At 39.7% G+C, this 21,139-nt stretch overlaps 1 protein-coding gene across 2 annotated transcripts in view; it reads right to left on the bottom strand.

Annotated features, from left to right (window-relative positions):
- GRIA3 (glutamate ionotropic receptor AMPA type subunit 3) overlaps window positions 1-21,139 on the bottom strand; it is a 283,047-nt gene that overhangs the window by 58,604 nt on the left and 203,304 nt on the right. For both annotated transcript variants that reach the window (XM_047764735.1, XM_047764736.1), the window contains 2 exons: window positions 13,143-13,519; window positions 2,561-2,759 (listed from right to left, as the gene is read on the bottom strand). In XM_047764735.1, the coding sequence (XP_047620691.1) occupies window positions 2,561-2,759; window positions 13,143-13,519 (576 nt within the window). The remainder of the gene's footprint in view (window positions 1-2,560; window positions 2,760-13,142; window positions 13,520-21,139) is intronic.

Raw genomic sequence — 21,139 nt, 5'->3', positions numbered from 1 at the left:
TCTGGTATATGAATAGAAAGCATTCCCTTTGTTAGGTTTACATAACATGTTCAGCACAGGCAGGCTAAGAGCTGGTTGTCCTATACTGCTCAGTTCCACTCTTGGATCATCAACTTTTGTGTGTGCTGTCCTAAAGAACTTCCCCACAGAGTCCTTAATGCTGTCACTGGCAACCAATTGAGGAAAAAGAAAAGTGGCACGTGGGAATTAGAAAATGATTAGTACTTTTTATACCTAGAATTATCCAGCTCCTTTTCTAATCAGATTTTCAAAACAGCTCCATTTCCATACGAATTACTCATTGGCTGTAAAGTTCAGGAGGAATTGGTGAGCACTAGAAACTGCAAACCAATTAGAATGTGGCAATAGCTTTGCTCAGAATTGAATGTTGATTCAAATTGGCTCTGGTAATAAGATGCTCTTTAATGAAACCCTCATCGAATGGATTAGTAGATAGATGCTTTCCTAGTTTTTAAGAAAGACACAAAATGTGTGGGGGATGGGGTCTGGGCATGGGGACAATGACTATTTGGTCACAGTTTCAAGCCTTCGTGCTAATAAATCTTCCCAGAGAGCCTCTTTTGCCTGCAATATGGATGAATGGCCTTTGAAAGCTTAATGGGAATTGATGCCACCTATTGATTACCATTTAACGCACACCTTCCTAATTTCTAATTGTTGTTGAAGGAGAAATACTTTCCAGTGGAACAAGTAACCCTTACTGGAGGGTCCAATCTTGTGTCTTGATAGCTTAAGTGGTCAATTACTTCTTACAGCAACTTGATGCCTTTTGGGATGGCCAACATCAGCTTTGCTGAAGGTGGATACCAAACCAAATTTCCATGGAGCTGATTATGTGCTGACTACCCAGCAGATGGAAATCCCTGGCTTACTGCCTTGAAATGTGTAAGTGATTTCATGAGGGCAGGGGATTAGTCCCAGATAAGCTTCTGGAACTGTCATCATAGTGAGGGTCAAGGCCAGGTCAGTTCCAGAGGATCTTCATATCATTTTGATTCTTCTAAGACTGGGTCCCTTTCACTGGTTGGGGATTATAAACTTCCCAACAAACAGTGGTAGAGGTGAGTTAAGGAAATCCTGAGCTAATGAGAATTCTTGAAAGGGTCTCAGGACCAACCTTTTTCAGCTATTACTATAATTTCAAGAAACACACTCCTCCTGGTGTCCCATGAAACAATTGGACAAATCCCATGATAAGAATGTTGAAATAGGAGTTCCCCTTGTGGTGCAGTGGAAATGAATCGGACTAGGAACCATGAGGTTGTGGGTTCAATCCCTGGCCTTGCTCAGTGGGTTAAGGATCCGGCATTGCCATGAGCTGTGGTGTAGATCACAGACATGGCTTGGATCTGGCGTTGCTGTGGTGAAGACCGGCAGCTTCAGCTCCGATTAGACCCCTAGCCTTGGACCCTCCATGTGCCGTGGGTGCGGCCCTAAAAAGACAAAAAGACCAAAAAAATGTTGAAAAATATCAACCATGATATCCGTGAGTTTTAATGATTTCTTAAAACAGGCTGATTAGAACCAATATTTGTTTACTGTGAATCTTTGAGGAAAATCAGTAATTATACCTGCCATCCAATAATTTGATTACTGGTTGGAGTGGATGGCTAAAGTTTTCTTCTCTACCTACTACACAAGTGACTTCTGGATCATTTCTACAACCAGTTACATGGGTTAGAGTAGCAGGCAATGGTATGTATAGAATGCATCCATTTTCTCACTGAAACCACCATATTTTCCTGGTTGGGGCAACTGAAAATACGGTTGGGTTCTTAAACATTCCATTGGTAGCCTTTTTTATAGACTAGTTGCTATAGAGCAAAGATCTTGAGACTTTATGCAAAAGTAGTTTGTCCATCATATTATCCTTTTATGTTCTACTTCAATCTCCTTTCATCTCTCTCCTTGACAGTGTTTATGCTTGACTAACTTCTGCTAGTGAACAGATTGCTATTTTCCCACTAAGATTTGGCCAATGTGGGGGTAGAGAGGGGGAAAGAAATCTACTCAAGAAATTAAAACAATTAATTGAATTATCAGCACGTACATGAATACTTGAAACAACTGTAATACATTTCAATAGAAAACCAATGTCTAAAATAGAATATGTAATTTTAAAGTCCATCACTCCTCAGATTCTTAGAGTCAGTTACCTGACTTCTGTGAGTTGCTTATACATAAAATCACTGCTTTTGTAAAAGCCAAAAAGGAGTTTAGTTCCCTCATTCTTCAAGTAAGGGGACCAAGGCCAACAGAAATTAAATGACTTGCCCAACGACAAACAATCACTTTGTTTGGGTTGGGATTCAAACCTATGTGTTCAAACTTAGCGCTCTTGACCTGCCCCTTGTGATGTTGTGTATGAGTCTTAGTTCTAAAGGACTGTGAATCAGGTCACCGAGGAAATACTGTATTTAAGATGCTCTGCTTTGACAACATTCCCACCCTTTCCCAACCCTCCCTTAAAACACTGTCAGTTTGCCTTTGTGAGCAGATGATGGAAACCAGCAGGCCCAATTAACTGTAAAGCACTTACTCTGAAAAATTCTTTTGTTGAGCCGGAGTCCAGGGTCCCATATGCAATTTCAGTCTGCTTAGCTAAGTCTTCAGCACTCTCTATGGGAGAAACCATCCTCTCCACAGTCAGGAAAGCAGCAAGATTGGCAGTATAGGAAGAAATTATGATCAGGGTGAAGAACCACCAAACCCCTCCAACAATGCGTCCGGAGAGCGATCTGCAAAAGAAAACAAAGACCAATCCAGACCCAGAGGGGTCAGATTTCAGTTGAAGAAATCGTCATCTTTATTTTTGGAAAGAGGAATGGGTTCAGTGTAGCTGATGAAAGAGGGAGGTCAATGATGTTGGGGAATTAACATGTCAAATAGAAGTAACATGTTAACAGCAACATATTGAGATGTCATTCCATGTTGAGATGTCATGTGATAATGGTGCATGCATGATCTTCTTCAGGCCTATACAAGTTTCAAAGCAAGACTGTTTATTTAATCACAGGAAAAAATATCTTCTTTGTACCAGCCCCTGCTTAGATGTACTCATCCTAGTTGCTTCCTATGAGCCTGGCTGGCACCTGTGGAAGACTGCTCTGTTTCCTTGAAGTCAAGTGGTTCCCAGCCTTGCCTGTACATTAAAAACACCTTGGATCTTAAAAACAAAACATAACAACAACAACAACAAAAAACTCTCATGCTGAGGCCAGCCAAGATCAATGAAATCAGAACCCAAGAGGTGGGACCCAGACATATATTTTTAAAAAAATCTCTCCAGGTGATTATAGGGTGCAGTCAACTTTGAAGGACACTGATGTAGGGTGATGTCATGGGAGAAACACAGAGTCAAAAACCTTTACATATTTTGAAGAGAAAAGGGTAGGTGCTAATAAATGAGCACTATTGACTGCGTTTAATAAATTTAATATAGACATTGCCATTCCGTGCTATTGGTCATCCATAAGGCAAGGGCCCAGAAGATAATAGCTATTAATTGTCTTCCTATAAATGATTAGTGGGGATTGAAACTCTTTCCTTTTACGGACTGAGACTTAGCACCTAAGACAGGCCCCGTGTGAAGTAGGAAACTACTTGTGTAATAGGATTTGAGAAGCACTAAAAGTTTTGTCTCTTCTGTACCCTACCTTGCCCGCCAAAATAACCAAAACAGAGCCGTCTTCCCTAGTCTGCTATAGAAATTCTACTGTTGGAATTATTCACTGCGTTTTTTTCAGGAGGCTTGGTCAGAATGTAACACTTCACTTCAAAAGCACCCATTACCATATTACCCTGGATTCATCTATCCAAATCAGTGGAGAATGGGACAGAAGATGAGGAAGTTTATTTATTTATTTAATTTATTTTTTTGTCTTTTTACCTTTTCTAGGGCTGCTTCCCAAGGCATCTGGAGGTTCCCAGGCTAGGGGTCCAATTGGAGCTGTAGCCGCCGGTCTGCACCAGAGCCACAGCAACACCAGCTCACGGTAATGCCGGATCCTTAACCCACTGAGCAAGGCCAGGGATCGAACCCACAACCTCATGGTTCCTAGTCGGATTCATTTCCGCTGTGCCACAACGGGAACTCCCAAAGATGAGGAAGTTTTAATAAGGGAAACTTTTGTCCTGAAACATAACTCTGCATTGGCAATACTTGGGGTATTTTTTAAAATGCAGATTCAGAGTATCTGAGGGCTCAAAAATTTATACTTCTTAAGCCTCACTGGTGATTGCAGTGGTCTGTAGAACAAACTGAGAAATATTATTCTTCTCCATTGGTGATTCTCAACTCAGCCTGCACATCAATACCATGTGGGGAATTTGACACAAAATAAAACAACCAAAAAAAAAAAAAAAAAAAATCCTAGGCTCCACCCTAGACCAATCCAATCAAAATCTCTGGGGGTTGGACCTAAGCAGAAGCATTTTTGTAAAGCTCTTGTACAAGTAAGGTTGGAAATCATGGTCCTGCCTCGTGAGTGCTATTCAGGGAAGGGGTTTGTGGGAAGTTAGGGGCAATGTGAGGTCACTGAATGCTCAGTGATGGGTTAGGGGAAACCTCATCCCCTTGGCAATGCTGCTGAAGGCTGGCTCTGTCTGCAGAAATGAAATCTGGTCCCTAGGTTTTGTAAAAACATTGCCACATTATACTTAGGATAGTTCTGTTCTGTGGTGGAGCTGTATCCTGGTTAAGCTGTGTTCTCTCATGCCCAGAAAAGCTCCCAGCAAAAGAACCCACTCTGTCATAGAGTCAAGAATAAGCGTAGGAGCCTGGCTCATCTCCAGGCTCTGTGGGAAGAGGGCAGTTCTGGGCTGAAAGCTGGCAAGTCAAGCTCTTCTCTGTCTGTACTCACATTTTACCACTTTAAAGCAAATTTAAATTCTTGTGTCCTTAAATAACCTTTTTTAGGCTGTGGAAAATTCAGTTATTTTAGGTTTTACACTCTAATCAACTAATTTTGGCAGGTGTTTTGAGCCATAATATTCTTTATTGATTAATTGTAACAAAACTACTTGCATTTTTAAAGCATGTAATTCCTGTTGGGCCCAGAATGCTTAAATGATCCTTATTTATTTCTGAACATAATCACTTTTAGCTTTTCAGATGTGCAAATATGCTTTGCCACAGATTTTCCCTAGCTAATACTTATCCTCTCATTCACCTACGAACATTTCCCTTTTAGTCAGAAGAGGTAAAGACATCTGGATGAGTCAAAAAGAAGGTGTCATATTTCTGAATGCTAAAAGTATACAGACTATTTCAATTATGAATTTGAACCTTTCATAGTCTTTCCCCATTGTTGCCGTATACATTTCATTTATGCTGGGCTGGTCTGACACTGCATCCTCTTTTACTGTATAAAAGATGAATGCTCAAAGTAGAATTCGTAGTAATAGTGTAATAAAAATGATAATAATTGCTAACATTTAAGGAGCACTCCCCTGTGTGCCAGACTCTTCTAATTGTTTACATGTGTCACTTCTTTTAATCTTCTACCCCATGCTTCGGTAATAGTTTACAGATAAGAAAAGGGAGGCATTCTACAGATAAAGAAACTGAGGTACAGAAAGGAAAAATACGAAATAAATCATCTATACTTGCACAATAGTAAAGACATGCTCATATTTTTGTAGTATAAAGTACTCATACTTTGTATAAGAAAATCCAGAATCATGCATAAATTAAAGGAGGAATTTTCCTACAAACACTGAGAAATATAGTTGTAGGAAAAGCAAATGCGTTTGGGTAATTATTGTTTATTATCTTTTATTCATTTGGAATGGAACTGTGAATGTCATCCTTATTTGGGATGATAGGGTTTTACTGAGACCAAGGGAAAAACTGATTTGGGAGTATTTCCAGAATCATGGTTTGGTATGGAAAAGGGTGTAGTCTTCTGCTGTGAATACTAATGGTAGTTTATGTATTGTCTACTTGAAATGTGGAAAACAACACAGTAATTTATGGAAATTACCCTTGTGCCATTCTATTGAGGCTAATGGACTATGACTGTGTCTATGTGATCTAAAATCAAGCCTGCACATCATAATCTGGTCATTTTGGCTGTCTTAATAGCTGATGCAGACAGTCCTGTGGTTGATCTATAGGACTCAGCTGAAATTGGCTGTTGACATGACTGAAAATAAACTTAAAAGCAAAATGGTCATTTTCATGGCTTCTTGTCCACATGGCTATTGATTTTGTAAATTACGTGGTTAATATCATGATAGACTGATAATCATGGAGGATTTTGGTGAATATCCACATAGAAATGGGGAAATAGTATCCATAAGCATCAGCATAGATGGAAAAAGGAGCTTCTTGGAATCAGTGTTGAGTGCACAATCTTTTTTTTTTTAAGGACCACACCTGTGGTGGCATATGGAAGTTCCCAGGCTAGGGGTTGAATTGGAGCTACAGCTGCCAGCCTATGCCACGGCCACAGCAATGCCAGATCTGAGCTGTGCCTTCGAACTACACCAGAGATCATGGCAATGCTGCACCCTTAACCCACTGAGTGAGGCCAGGGATGGAACACACATCCTCATGGATACTAGTCGGGCTTGTTACTGCTGAGCCTTGAAGGGAACTCCTGAATGCACAATCTTGCATTCAACATTCTCCCCTGAACACAGTAGTAGCTCTGACAGGAGTCTTAGTGGAATTTCTACCATTTCTTCCCTTGTATAGTATGGATGCATAAACCCTTTCATTGAGAAAATGTGTAGTGGAACTCATAGGGAAGAAGTTCTATAGGAATTTTCACATCTCCCTATTCTCATTAGTGAAACTATAGCTATTTAAACCCACATTTCACATGGAGGCTCTACAAAAAGTGACCGATGGGTCAGCCCCATCGCATTTTTAAAAGGCTCCATTAAAACAAGATAAGACTTTATAGTTGAGTTAGAAAGACCTGTCATTTTGCAGTATCTTTCTTTCCATTAATGCAGCTTCAAAAATGTTTAACATTCATTTCAAGTAGTTTTGTTGCACAAGAAAGATTTTGAGGTTAGCATAATGAAATGGCTGTAAAATGCTGCACATTTAGTATTTATAAAAATGCATTAGAGGAACATATCATACCTTTTGAAGAAATATAAGAGGAGACATGACGTTAATGAAAGTAAATTAGGAGCAAGAGAAAAACAGACACAAAGCATTGCAAAATAATATATAGTATCATGTTTTCTGCAGTCATAAGAAATTAGAGTTTCTGAGTTAATAATAAAATGTATTTCATGGCCTCTGAAATGATAATAAAAGTGGGCTATGTACTGTCACCTTCATCCTGTAAGTAAATTTTGAAACCTGAACTTTACTAGGTTCATAAGATGAGCTGGAACTGCAAACCACTTCTCTTTTGCACAAACACTTTATCATTTCTATTTTTCCTCCTCTTTCTTCCAAAGTATACATCATTTCCACACTCCATTCAGTGCTAAGTCTATGACAGATTTTTTTTTTTTAATGTACAGAATCAATCTTTGGCTCTTACAGTCTTCTTTGATGGGGAATAACAAACTGTCTCTTAAAGACTGAAAAATATGGCTTTCAGCCAGGAAAGTCATGAAATAGTTGTAATAAAAATCCTGCTATTACAATTAATTTATTACCACATCACTACTGCTTTGAAGTGAATTTGTAGTAGGATGAAGATACTGGTCATACATCAGCAAAGGAAAGGATATTGCTTTAAATAGGGCCCCCAACCCCTGTTGTCTTTGATCCCATTCATTTTTTTACCCTTGGTATATTTTATTTTTTTGCACATACTTTCCATTTTAAAGGGGAATCTATCTGTTAACTAACCTGGACAGATCCCCTGCCTGCTTCTCCAAAATATTTGATATCTTGAAAGCTTAACTGGAGAATAATGCCCTTGGAATAGTCTGTACACAGTAATTAAGTTCAAGTTAGTCTGTTCTTTACATTTTTTTTTTTCTGTTGTAATTCCCTCTCACGTCTTAAACATGGCTAGACCTCAGCTGTTCATGCAGCTCCAAGAGAAAGTCAGCAGGGGGAGCATTTGTCTGGAAGGACTTGGACTCGGCTGCTTAGCAGTTCTATCAACATTTTATGAAGGACATAAATTTCAGATTAAAAAAAAATGACAACCACCTGTCAATATCAGTAAGACACTGTGGAATAATACAATCAAAATATTTGCAAGTGGTGTAATCTTTAAGGAAAGTGCTTTATGGTTTCCAGAAGGAATGTTGCTAGTTATTTCTCATCCGAAATCAGCTATTTGGCACTGACTAAAATTTCAACTGTATTCTGAAGGAGTATTAGGAGCTCACATGCAAATGCAATATTAACTATTAGTATTTGTGAAGCCAGGATGGTTAAGAGCAGCCAGTTTAAAAATGATAATAGCTGACACGTGTTGAAAACCTACTCTTATGCCCAGCACTGTCCTTTACAGATGAGGAATTGAGGCTTTTTAGCAAGATTTAGTAACTTGCCCCACGTTACACAACAGCTAAGCAGATTGTGAATCTGGTGAGACTAACTCCAGCACCCACGTACTTAACCACTATGCTCCCTCCATCTGGCTACACCCACTGGCTATCTTCCCATCCCCCAATCAGGGGGAAGACGGTTGAATGCAATCTCCTTATACTTCCTCCTGACTCCCCTGACTCTCCCCCCCCCCCCCAATTAGTTTGTGTATGGATATAACCTCAGCTTATTATATTGCTTACTCTATCAGTGACTCAGTCTCCCCCTGAATTGTCACTCTGAAAAACTGGGGTAGTTGAAAATATCAGACCTACTATTGGCATGGACTCTTTAAGCTTCTAGGTTACTGTTAATAGCTTTCTTTGATGGAAAGGGAGCCTTGCTCTGTTTTCATCATGATGTCTCATTGCTGATTTCCCAGTCTTTTACTTTGAGTGAACACATGTTCTGGGGCATTTTAAAATGCTCCCTGCCTACCTTCTTTAACAGCCAGGGCAAAGGTACTGTTTCATCAGAGGTTGAGAGACAGGAAAACAGCTCTTGTGCATGAGTGCAAGGAAAGGAATGGAACCCACAGTGTACCTTTAGGTTGGTAGTGGGAGGCAGTGAGTGGTGGTGGAAATAATTGTACTGCTGGCTCTTAGAGCCTCCATGACCTTGGGTTCCATCACATTATCTCTTTGTGTATTGTTCCTTTGTCTCTGATATAAGAAAAGCAGTGTGAAGTAGAAAGAGCATGGGTTTGGAAACTGGAGTTAGGTTTGAATACTGGCATTGTCATTAGCTGTGTGTGACTGGGCAAATTATTTAACCTGAGCATCACCTTCGACTTAAAAATAAGTATAATGCCTACCCTGTGGTAGTGTTTTGAGGATTAAATTTCATATGATAATGCAGGTAAAGTACCCAGACGCAGTGGGAACTCAGAGGTGGTTGTTGTCCTCTGCCCTCTGTAAATGGAAGCGGTTGGATTAATTTATCTCTGACATCTCCTTCTGCTATGATATTTGACACTTCTCCTTTAAATTGTGGTCTCATAAATCCTTGAATTGCTTCCATTTTGAGGAAAGTCAGAGTGTACAATGCATGCTCACATTCTAGGCTTCCTGGAGAGTTTGCATTCCAAGTGTGGCTATCAAACAGAAATAAAGTGTAATGCTGGCATTTGCAGCAAAGGCAACCATGAATCTTAGGGTTCAACTATGTTATTATCGGGAATTTCTAAATCAGTTAATAGAGAAGCACATTATAGTGGGGTTTGCTGCTATGTAATTGAGCACAAATATATAACCAATAGAGCTTTCAAGACCAGGAGAAACATGTTTCCTCCTTACTTGTATGTAATAAATATGCTGAGAAGCATAACATTTTTATCAAGACTCAAAGATATAATTTCTTTTGAGGGACACAAAAGATAGTGTTGAAAGAGGGAGAACTCATATGGAAGGAAATGTAAAGCTCATAAAGGTAATAATTTATTACTCAAAAGCACAGTAAGGATAATACTTGTTACTCTAGACCAGCATTATTCCATAGGCTGTGTTGGGTTGAGTTGCGACCAGCATTTAAAAAAAAAAATGAAACAGAATAGAGAATATGATAATGCATGGCACACTGGAAGGGTAATGTCTGGTGAAACTTTCGTTATGTACATATATGTGTACTGAGTTGTGATGGAAAACGTGTTTTGTTCTGAAAGCCATGGTCAAAACATTTGAAAGCCATTGCTCTGCAGGGTAGAATCTAGTGCAGTATAATAAAATCTGTATCTTGGGGGGAAAAAGCGTTTGATATATTTCAGTGCCATAGAGCTTAAATTCTGCTACCAAGAAAAAAAAAAGAAAAGAAAGAAAGAAAGGAAAGAATCTTTCCAGCTGGTCATTTTCAGGTCATCATCTTTTAAGTTATTACTTAATGAGGCAATATGCATAAATACTTCTAAGAACAAAAGGCCTTTTAAGAGTCTTGTTTGAGTATGCATAGTAGTATGCAGCACTCTAGTGGGGATATCACAAATTTAGTTTTGAAAATTCACTTATAGAAACCAATAAAATCTCCAGCCTTCGTAAGTCTTTTGCATTGTCTCAACACAGATTACCAGCCATGTAAAAATCATTCAATTACAGGATCATTCAGAAATCCTCCTCTCTTGAAATGAACATTTAAAAAAATAAGAAAGAAACAAGCAGAATGAACTCCCAGATGATATCACAAAACGACACACATTCTAAGCACAAAAGGAACAGGGAGTGAAATAATTTGGAGACTCTGACCAAGCAGATTGAGGGTGGCAAAAATAATGACTTAGACAAATGAGACTTGCCCCACACATGCTATACTAAAAAGCTGCTGAAGATGGTTACCAGTGATTTATATAGCAAAACTTCATTTTAAATGTTTTGTGCTCTAAGTGGATAATCTCAAAATGAAGTGCACTCTAACAACATGGTAGGCAACCTTCTGATTACTTCTAGTCTAAGTGAAAAAAAAAAACCCCTATATGTTTGTATAATTGACTCTGCTCAGTATTTGAATTAATGTTCAACTTTACCAAAGCTACAACTTTTTGTATTTTGTATTTATGTTTACAAAAAATGTTTTGTAAACATTTTTTTGATTATAAAGATGTAACATTTGCTTACAATATTTTATGATTACGAGTGTGCTGCCATTTTTGTTTAGGTGAGTCAACACTTTAAGTGGGGGAGGTCTAGGACATTCATATTCAATATTTTCAATAGACTCACTGAGATAAAATTTGCATACTCTAAAATTCACCAGTGTGAGTGATTTTAGTAAATTTAGAGTTGTGCAACAATTGTTACCACCTAGTTTTAGAACATTTCCATCTGAAAAGTTCCCTCATGCCCATCTGTAGTTAATCTTGATAGGAATGGGACTAGGGACTAGGCCTCATTTGCACCACACACAAAATTTAGGGGGTTGCCAAAATCTCACTAATCAAGATAAATAGCATTTTTGTACAATATTTTTTAAAAAAATACAAAATTAATGCAAAATATCCATGATGAACAAAATAGCAACTTTTATAATAAAGACTGGATCTAATCCCTGTACTTGATCTACTCAGCCTCACACGCCTCACCCTAATCCTGATTCTGATTAACCCCTATCTGCTCCTTCCAGGGCCCCAGAAACCATTAAGATGATTTCCTTCTCTGTGGATTTGCCTATTCTGGACAAATGGAATAATACAATATGGGATAGTCAATACATGGCATTCAAAAAGTGGAGTCATATGATACGTGCCCTCTTGTGTCTAGCTTCTTTCATATAGCATCATGTTTCCAAAGTTTATGTGGTAGCATGTGTTGGTAGTCTTTTTTTTTTTTTCCTCTAGTTGTTGAATAGTTTCCCATTCCAAATGTGGTATGGATATGCCACATTTTGTTTATCCATTTATCTGTCGATGGACATTTGGGTTGTTTCCACTTTTGGGCTAAAATAAAGCTCCTGTGAACATTTGTGTATAAGTCTTTGTGTGGATATATGTTTTCTTTTCTTTTGGGTATTAAATAAGAATGGAATTGCTATGTCATGTCTTAAGTGCATGTCTAATTATAAGAAACTGTCAGACCATTTTCCAATTTGGCTGTAGCATTTTGCATTCATACTACTAACAGATGAGAGCTAAAGTCATTCTACACCATTGTCACTATTTGGTATTGTCTGTCTTTTTGATTATAACTATTCTAGAGGATGTGTTGAGGTGTCTCAATGTGATTTTAATTTGCGTTTCTCTAATGACTAATAATGTCAAGCATCTTTTCAAGTGATTATTAACCATGCGTACATCTTCTTTGGGGAAATGTCTATTTGAATCTTTTGTCCATTTTAGAATTGCGTTGTTTATCTTCTCTTTATTGAGTTGCAAGAGGTCTGTATATATTCTGGATACAAGTCTTTTATCACATGTATGATTGTTAACATTTTCTCCCACTGTGGCTTGTCTTCTCATTTTCTCAATGCTGTATTTTGAAATGCAAAAGTTTTGAATTTTGATGAAGTCCAGTTTATCAAGTAGGATTGTGCTTTTTGTGTTCTGAAAACTCTTTGTCCAATCCAAGGTCACAGAGACTTCTTCCCATGTTTTCTTTTAGAAATTTTAGAGTTTTAGTGAGGAAACTTGGGCAAGATACTAAAATGAAATAGTTTTAGGCAGTCTGGGAGCAAAATGAAAAGTGGAGGTCACTGAAAGGCAAAGGTAGGAGGGTTTTAAAGAGTTCTATCTTTTAAATTTTTCCTTACTCTCTGGACAAATGAGAAAATGTTCTAGCTCAATTAATAAGGAAACCATGCCTATTTGATCTGATCAAGATTTAACGTCCACTTTATCTGAATAATATCAGTATTAGCTGGCAATGTTACCTTCCTCCAGAGTTCAGTGTTTGCTATAATGTGTATAAATATATGATACCATGGAAATGCATGAGGGACATTCAAAGCAACACCAATAACACACTCACTTCATGGACACAAGGAAGCAAAATGGTTTGATGATGATTTGTTGTCAGATGGAATGTTAAGGGAAGAAATCTGGACTAGATGGGTGAAGACCAGATGTGCATGAAGGGATCATGGTCATAGAATGCAAGGAGGCATTGGGTATGACATGGAAACAAACCTTGGAGAAATATCACATCCTTGCTGCATAAAGGCACCCAAGGAAAACCAAAGACTGTTAAATATTCCAAATTCATTTGGAGGATCCGGAGGGCTTTGCGGGTCACGAGGTTCTTCATTGTTGTCTTCCAAGTGCCATTCGTAAGGGCTGAATCGGCTGACTAGGAAAAGAACTACACTGACTCCAATGTAAGCGAAGACGATGCACATCCAGATTTCATAAGCCAAGGGATCCAGAAACGAGAATACGCCTGGTTTTGATTTCTGAGGCTTCTTGATCATGATGGAGATGCCCAAGCTCATAAAGGGCTTTGAGAAATCTATGACTTCTTCACGGACCAGTGTTATAGTGAGTGGAGCAACAGCTATATCGGCTCTCTGGAAAAAATAAAAAACATTTTCGACTTTTATTAGAGATAGTATTTCCGTCAGTCACTCACCACTTAATATACCTCTTTGGTGGAAATATAAAATCTTAAGTCACTACAACCAACTGATTGTCAATGCTTTGGTTAGACAAGTAGCATTCAATGGGTCCTAAAATATTTTAACTTGCTTGTAAGTTGAGAGGACATTTTATCCTCTGAGGTGTATTGGCTCAGGGCAACTGATTCAATTTTTTTTCCTAAAATTATTTTCTACCTTGTAACTCAACTCATGCTCCCGTGTGACATATCAATGTTTAACTCTTATATTCTCATTTTAATTTTCATGCTCTTTTGTCTTATCTCCCTTACTTGACTGGAAATTCTTGTTTCTTAATGGGAAGCATAATAGTCTATACTTTTTCTATGTGCCTCCCTTCCTACCATGAGGTGCAACACAGGACTTGAGTGTTTGTCATTATTCTTGATTTATATGTTTGAGAGTATGTCTATAAAAACATAGGTTCTTAGAAGCCAGGGGCTCAATCTCCTATTTTTGTATCTATCACTGCAAAAGATCCTAAACTAAAGAAACTCTAGATGCCTAAAAAATAAGCTGTTTATTATTGATTATGATATATGCAAACATGAAAGAATTTTGCGTGGGCAATAACAAGGGTAAAGCAGTTATTAGAATACACATTAATTTATACATTAAGCCATCATTTCTAGTGATAAATATCAGCATAGCATTCACATGTATTGGATTAATAAAATAGATGTGCCAGTAGTGTACTGCATAATTAGCTCTGGCAAAGGCAGAGAATGTTTTTATATTAGTCCCATGAAAATAGACAGTGGGAACATCTGCACTTATTTCTTTTGTCTTCTACAATATTTCCTTTATGTCAGTCATAGGTTTTAGTCTAGAGCCATGCCTTAAAATGCACATTTAGAAAAATGCTTCTGACTAAGGAAAGGCTTTTGGATGGTATATCAGGTATAAAATGAAAACAGCAATTTTGATGATCTTTGTGTGTGTGTGCGTGTGTGTGTGTGTGTGCTTTTTAGGGCCACACCTGTGCATATGGAAGTTCCCAGGCTAGGGGTCGAATCAGAGCTGTAGCTGCCGGCCTATGCCACAGCAACGGGGGTGGGGGGGTGGGGGGGTGGGGGGTGGGTCCGAGTTGAGTCTGCAACCTACACCATAGCTCACGGCAACACCAGGTCCTTAACCCACTGAACAAGGCCAGGGATCAAACCCGAATCCTCATGGATGCTAGTTGGGTTGGTAACCCGCTGAGCCACAGTGAGAACTCCAATCTTATTTTTTTTTTATGTTAAATAGAATTGTGCCTCAATATCTGTATCAGTAGGGAGAGGTGGAGGAAGAGTGATGAAGTCTGAGACAGGGTATTTTTTTATTTAAATGGTGTTTTACTACTTTGATTTACAGATAGTGACTCAAACTGGTTAAGAAAAACTCCTTAATTAACTTAAAGGGAACTATAGTAAGAAACAGCCAGCTAGCAGTGTTTTAGTGCTTACTCTGTGTGAGGCAGTGTGCTAAGCAGCTAATATATGTTATGTCGTTTAATTCTCACAGCAACCATAAGGTTGGTACATGATCGTTCCCATGTTAGAGAAGGAGAAAGTGAGGCACTGAGAGGCTGAGATTACAACCTTAGTCTTCAGATTCCAGAACTCACTCTCTTAACTGCCATAATATAACTCCATAGACACTTGCAGGTTTTTTTTTTTTTTTTTTTTTGTCTTTTTGCCATTTCTTGGGCCGCTCCTGCGGCATATGGGAGGTTCCCAGGCTAGGGGTCTAATCGGAGCTGTAGCCGCCAGCCTACGCCACAGCCACAGCAATGCGGGGTCTGAGCCGCGTCTGCAACCTACACCACAGGTCACGGCAATGCCGGATCGTCAACCCACTGAGCAAGGGCAGGGATCGAACCCGCAACCTCATGGTTCCTAGTCGGATTCGTTAACCACTGCGCCACGACGGGAACTCCCTAGGTTTCTACTATAAATTACTTTTATATACAATAACCAACCTCAGCCAACACCTCTCAGGTTCATTTGAGTGCCTATTCTGTGCCAAGCACTATTCTTGGCACTAGGGATGAAGCAATGAGCAAGGCAGACAAAACAGACAAAAATCTGCTGCTGAAAGTATGCCAACAGCCTGCTGACCAAATCTACCTTGAAGGCTGACTACCGTCTCAAACTCACCATTTTAAAAATTAAGTCCATTATCTATCACTGTAAGGTTGATTCTCCTTTAAATCTGTGAATGGTGCTTAGTCCAAACCTTCCCCAGTTCCTAATCCTCACCAGTCCTGTCTTCTCTATAGAAAAGCTTGCCTCTTCCTTTACTCAGAAGATGGAAGCCATTTGAGATGAGCACCATCACCTCAATGTCTTTCATTTCCTCTGCTATATCTTCACCCATCCCTTCTGTCATTCTCACCTCATGGAAAGTGAAGTCTTTCTCATATCTAATCTACTTATTCCTTGCATCTCATACCCTTCTACCTCTTCTTTTTTTTTTGTAATGATTTTTATTTTTTTCCATTATAGCTGGTTTACAGTGTTCACAGCTCTGCTTATTCTTTTACATTTTTTTTTTTCATTCTCAATCAATTCCAGTGGTTCTCAGCGTGTGATTCCCCAGACTAACAGCAGCAGAGTGGCCTGGGAACTTGTTAGAAATGCCAATTCTCAGGCCTGACCCTGTGTTTATGAAATAAACTTGGGTGGGGGGCTCAGCTGGCCCACTTGGTGATTCTAATGCTTGCTGTAATTTGAAAACCATTGACAGATCTTATTCGCTTAATAATTTCCTCCTACTTTGGTAATTCTATTTACTGACAAAAATGAAACAAATCACTTTTTCCACCTTCTTTTGATACTCTTAATCATATGATATCACTTCTTATCACCGCCTATCTTGAAAAAATATGCCTTTACTATCTCAATTTTAATACAGCATTTCCCTTATACACCCATGGCCTAACTCCTATCCCCTCCAATTTAGTGAAATTGCTTCTCGAACCGTACACTTGGTGACCAAATTTAGACTGCCCACATGAAACCACTGGCCTTTGGCACTGTATATACCACCTTTCCTTGGCTCTTTGATACTGAAGACTATGGGTTCTCCTCCTACTTCTCTTAATGTTCATTTTCTGTCTCTTCTTCCTAGTTCTGCTCTCTCAATTATGGTGCACCTTTGTACCCCCAGAGTCTATTCACAGGACCTGGTTTGGGACATAATTGATGTAGGTTTGTGGGATAAGTAAATCTCCTTTAATGTTCTGTTCTTCACTTTCTCCCCTCAGTATTATTACGTATGGCTTCAGCTCTTCCTTCATTACACCTAACTCCTAATTCACCAGTTCCACCTTTCTAACTGGAGGGAGCCGATCACAAATTTTAATATTTTACCCTTTTTCCTGGGGCCATACCTGGTGGTAGAAATGAAAGCAACTGAGGAGAATGGAATTGGCCACAAAGCTAGTGGGGAACGGGTTGGCAGAGAGAATCTGAATCAGCTAGAAAGAGCCTTGTCATGCCAAGAGAATTCGCAGATAAAGCCACCTTCTATCCCTGCCAACATATTTCTACCTCCTGCTTAGAACATGCAAATGTCCCGCTAGTATCATTTTCCATTTGATCTCATTTGATTTAATTACTCCATTTAACTAGTCTTTGATCTTTGAAGTCATAATAATGAATAGCTCTAAGAGAAACTGCCATTTCTTTGTTTTGGAAGAAAGAACTAAGGGACATTTGTGTGAGAAAATCACTTTGGATTGAATTTAGGGGAATTGGATTATTTTTCAAGCAGGTAAAGAAAGGATTTTGAAAATCTTGACAACTTTTAGGAGACAAAACCCTACTTCTATTAACTGAAACACCCACCAGATGATAAACACAGCTAAATGCTAATGAGACAAGGTAGGACTTCTGGTCTGGTTCCCCAGAACATGCAGCAAAAGAACAGACTCCCAAAGGAAGCCATTCCTAGTTGGAAGTACTTTTGAAGTAACCCAAGACAATGGGAAGAACCTGCTCCTCTCAGGAAATTTCCTTTTCTCTTCAGCCTGGCTTTTCCACCTTTACTAAATTGATTCTTTCTAAGGAGCTTTTTCAAAGATGGCAGAGTTTGTCTGTTTTTTTGGGGGGTGCTTTGTCAATGAAGAACAGTGTCAAATCTGTGCTTGTTTAAGCCTCATTGATGTGGACGTGGCTCCAAAATGAGAATTACCATGCTGAATCTTAAAAAAGCCATGCGGGCAGAAGAGGACAAATCAAAAAGCAGGTGGAAGAAGTCTCAACTGATAGAGGGAAAGGGAGCTGCTAGTCAAGCCTCAAGGACAGCCAACTTGGTAGGAGTCTTAACTCCTCCCATTTCTTGTATACTTGCTGAGACCAGTGCAGCAGAACTGTCATGTTGGCTCATCATCAGCCTTGGAGAAGCCCTTGCCCTCTGCCACTCCTATTACTGCCTCCATATGAAATGGCTCTCATGATGGTTGGTTATTTCAGAGCTCAAGGCCTGCTGGCATATTGTTTGGGGGGCAATCAACATGCTTCTTAGAGGAAATGGGGAGGAGCAGGTAACTAGTGTCAGAAAATACCCAGGTAGCCCTCCTGGGACTGCCATAGCATGCAGATGAGTGGGAAGGTCATTTTCAAGGCAAGTTAAAGATTCTGGAGGCCAACATTGATGAAAGGTGAAAATGGCAACTCCCCAAATGGTATTCCTTTCCTGCTCCTGGTCTCTGCTCCTTATGAAGGGCAGCTGTGGTTGGGAGCGAGCGTTAAGAATTATTGATGGGGCTAGGAAGCAGCTGAAATGCTGACTCATTCATGAAGTACCACACCTGTGGTCTTCTGAACCAGTCCAGCGGCCTTTTGTTCTCAAGCCTCTGGCTGTGCTACTAACAGCAGCCAGAAGGCTGTTTCCAGAAACCTAGGTGGGTAAGTAGATGGCGTGAGGGTGCTCCAGGTGATAGACAAAACCCCAGCAAACAGAAAGAGCTCAGGGTGAGAGTTTGCTAGCGCTTTTGCTTGCATCTTGACTACTTAAAGGATTCTAATCAAGCAGCTTAAGAGTGGCTGTGTGGGCTCAGTAAACACACCAAATTAGGTTTGATTTTTCCACTCACCAGTGGCAAACTCAGAGCAACTGCATTATTGGAGGGGATTTAGCCTAAGGGGATTTATAATCCTTTTCATAGGTGGGTTGCCAAAGTCATAAATTTCATACAACTGAAAACCCAACAAACTCATATTATGGTCTGACAGGTTTAATACAGAAATGACACTTAGTTTAAATGTCATTGAAAACAGGTGTGTGTGTGTGTGTAAAGGCTTATGTTATAGCTTAATCATCTGATGACCTGGTACAAAACTTTTAACCCACCTGGAGACTGTGTGTGAGCGGGAGCTTGTCAGCCACCATTTTAGAGCACTTGCCAAAAGTGAGAGGGAGAACATGGGGGGTGGGGGGCGGTCAGCAAGGCATTGGCGTGTAGTGCATGAGATATTATATGTCATCTGAGAGAAGAGGCAGACATGACCTGACACCTCATTCCTATATCAACCAGAAGGTTCTAGTAGCCACTGACAGACGTTTTATTTGGCAAGTTTAAATGTGGCAGAGAAAGGAGTGGGGCAGAATCGAGGTAGACAATAGGACTGTAATTGCTGCCTGTTGCAGGACAGGACCTAAGCTGCATTACTGGCTGGACTCTATGGGATATTTACTGCCCGCAATTGTTTGGATCAGGAGAAAGTGATGAGGTCTATTTAAATCCGTGCAACAGCAAGAAGTGTCACAACAGGATCTCTTTGTTTCTTTATCCGGAACAGATGTCCCAGTCTGGATCTGTTGCTTAAGGGCTCCTTGTCCTTGGGGAGCTGAGAGAGGTAAAGACAAAGTGAAGATAAAGGAGTGTTCCTGGAGCTGGGTAGAGGCCTCGTGAGACTAAATTTGGTTGGAAATATTTCCCTATCCTCTCTACTCAGAATGGCAGACTTCCATGCGTCATAAATGCTCCTTTCTGGAGTTCATATGCCTCATTTGAAAGAGGGGGGTGCTTTTATCAGCCCATCAGCCCTTCTGCCAAAGCCCAGTGTAATCACCTGAAGAACAGAGGAGAATATTTGGCATCTGTTACTGTACCCTTGCTTCCCTGCCTTTTAGCTGGAAGGACAGATCGACTTTCTGCCTTTCTTAATGGAAAATGAATCTATCTTAGGATAGTGACAACCTAAGAGATAATTTCTTCTAGGTAGAGAAACGTCAGTGTGAATAGCATCTATAAAATTGCCATTTGTCCTGGGAGTGTGAAGGAGTCTGAGGATGCCCAGGGGATATGACCCAGAATCAACTGTCTCCCAACCCCATCTCCATTCCCAAGCTCTCTGCTGTCTTCAAAGCCAGAGGTACCAATTTGGGCAGTATTTTGTCTGGCCTTTCCTAAGGCAATTCCCCATCCCCCCTGCCCACCTTTGTCCTTAGTTCTAAGTGCTAGGAACATAAGGAACATGGCAGCTACTCACTAGGAGTGTTCTTTTGTCAATTAGGACCTCAATTTCCTCCCAGCCCTTGTCCTGAGTTTTTTTTTTTTTTTTCTCTTAGACCCTATCTCCTCTCAATGGGTAGAAAACCTGGGTTTTCAAATATTCCAAGTGATAACTAGAGATGTGTATTACTTTATCCTGGAGGCCACAGATAAACAGGATGGGTATCTCAGATGGAAAAGCTCATAATCCAACTAGATTGCAAACCCCTGAAAGCTGGTGGGATTATCTTTCCATAATCTGACAAGGTTAGTAAACGGAGCCAATGTGATCCAGTCGATAGAGCACTGGACCAGGAGTCATGAAATCTGAGTTATAGTCTAAGTTCTGCCAAGCTGTGTGGTTTTTGTGACCTTGTCACAATTGCTGCCACTATTCCTGACATCCCTGTCCTATATCAGGCCTTGGTTTCCTGGTTTACCCAATGGTCAGTTCTAATGTTCAGTCCCTGGCTTGTCTCCACATTTATGTGCAAAGTGAATGAAAAGGTAGGCTAAAGCACATCTAAGAGCCCTGCTGGCAACAAAATGTTTTTCAGTGTCCTCTTAAAACACAGACTATTTGGGAGCCATAAAAACTTGCGGTCTGTAAGCCACAATTGAGCTGGAGACAATTACCATGTGGCGATGTTATAGATATCCAGCTCAAAATCAAAACTTCTAAAAGCAGGTGGACAGTTTCAAGTCCATGATGTTCTGAAGAGCTTACATAATGGGGGCACATTGTGTTGTACTGACGTTTGTTTCAAAAATAGCCTTCTTAGCGATACACGGTGGCCCAAACATCAACCTCGATTTGATTTTCTTTAGAGAAAAAAAAAAAACCCATTTAGGAATCATCTGAAAAGAGACTGATTGGCTTCTTTCTTCTTTAACAAGTTTAATTCATCTTGACTCTTTCTTGCGACTTTATGGTGGATACTGAAATCTCCTTTGCAAAGCTTTTCCCATCTCTGCCTTTCTTCATTTTTTTTCCAACTCAGATCTGTTGTAAATACTAAACGTGTAAGAAAAAATACCCTAAAGGTAAA

The sequence above is a fragment of the Phacochoerus africanus genome, chromosome X, assembly GCF_016906955.1.
Source record: "Phacochoerus africanus isolate WHEZ1 chromosome X, ROS_Pafr_v1, whole genome shotgun sequence".
Classification (NCBI taxonomy): Eukaryota; Metazoa; Chordata; class Mammalia; order Artiodactyla; family Suidae; genus Phacochoerus; species Phacochoerus africanus.
This window is presented reverse-complemented; position numbering and strand designations above follow the sequence as displayed.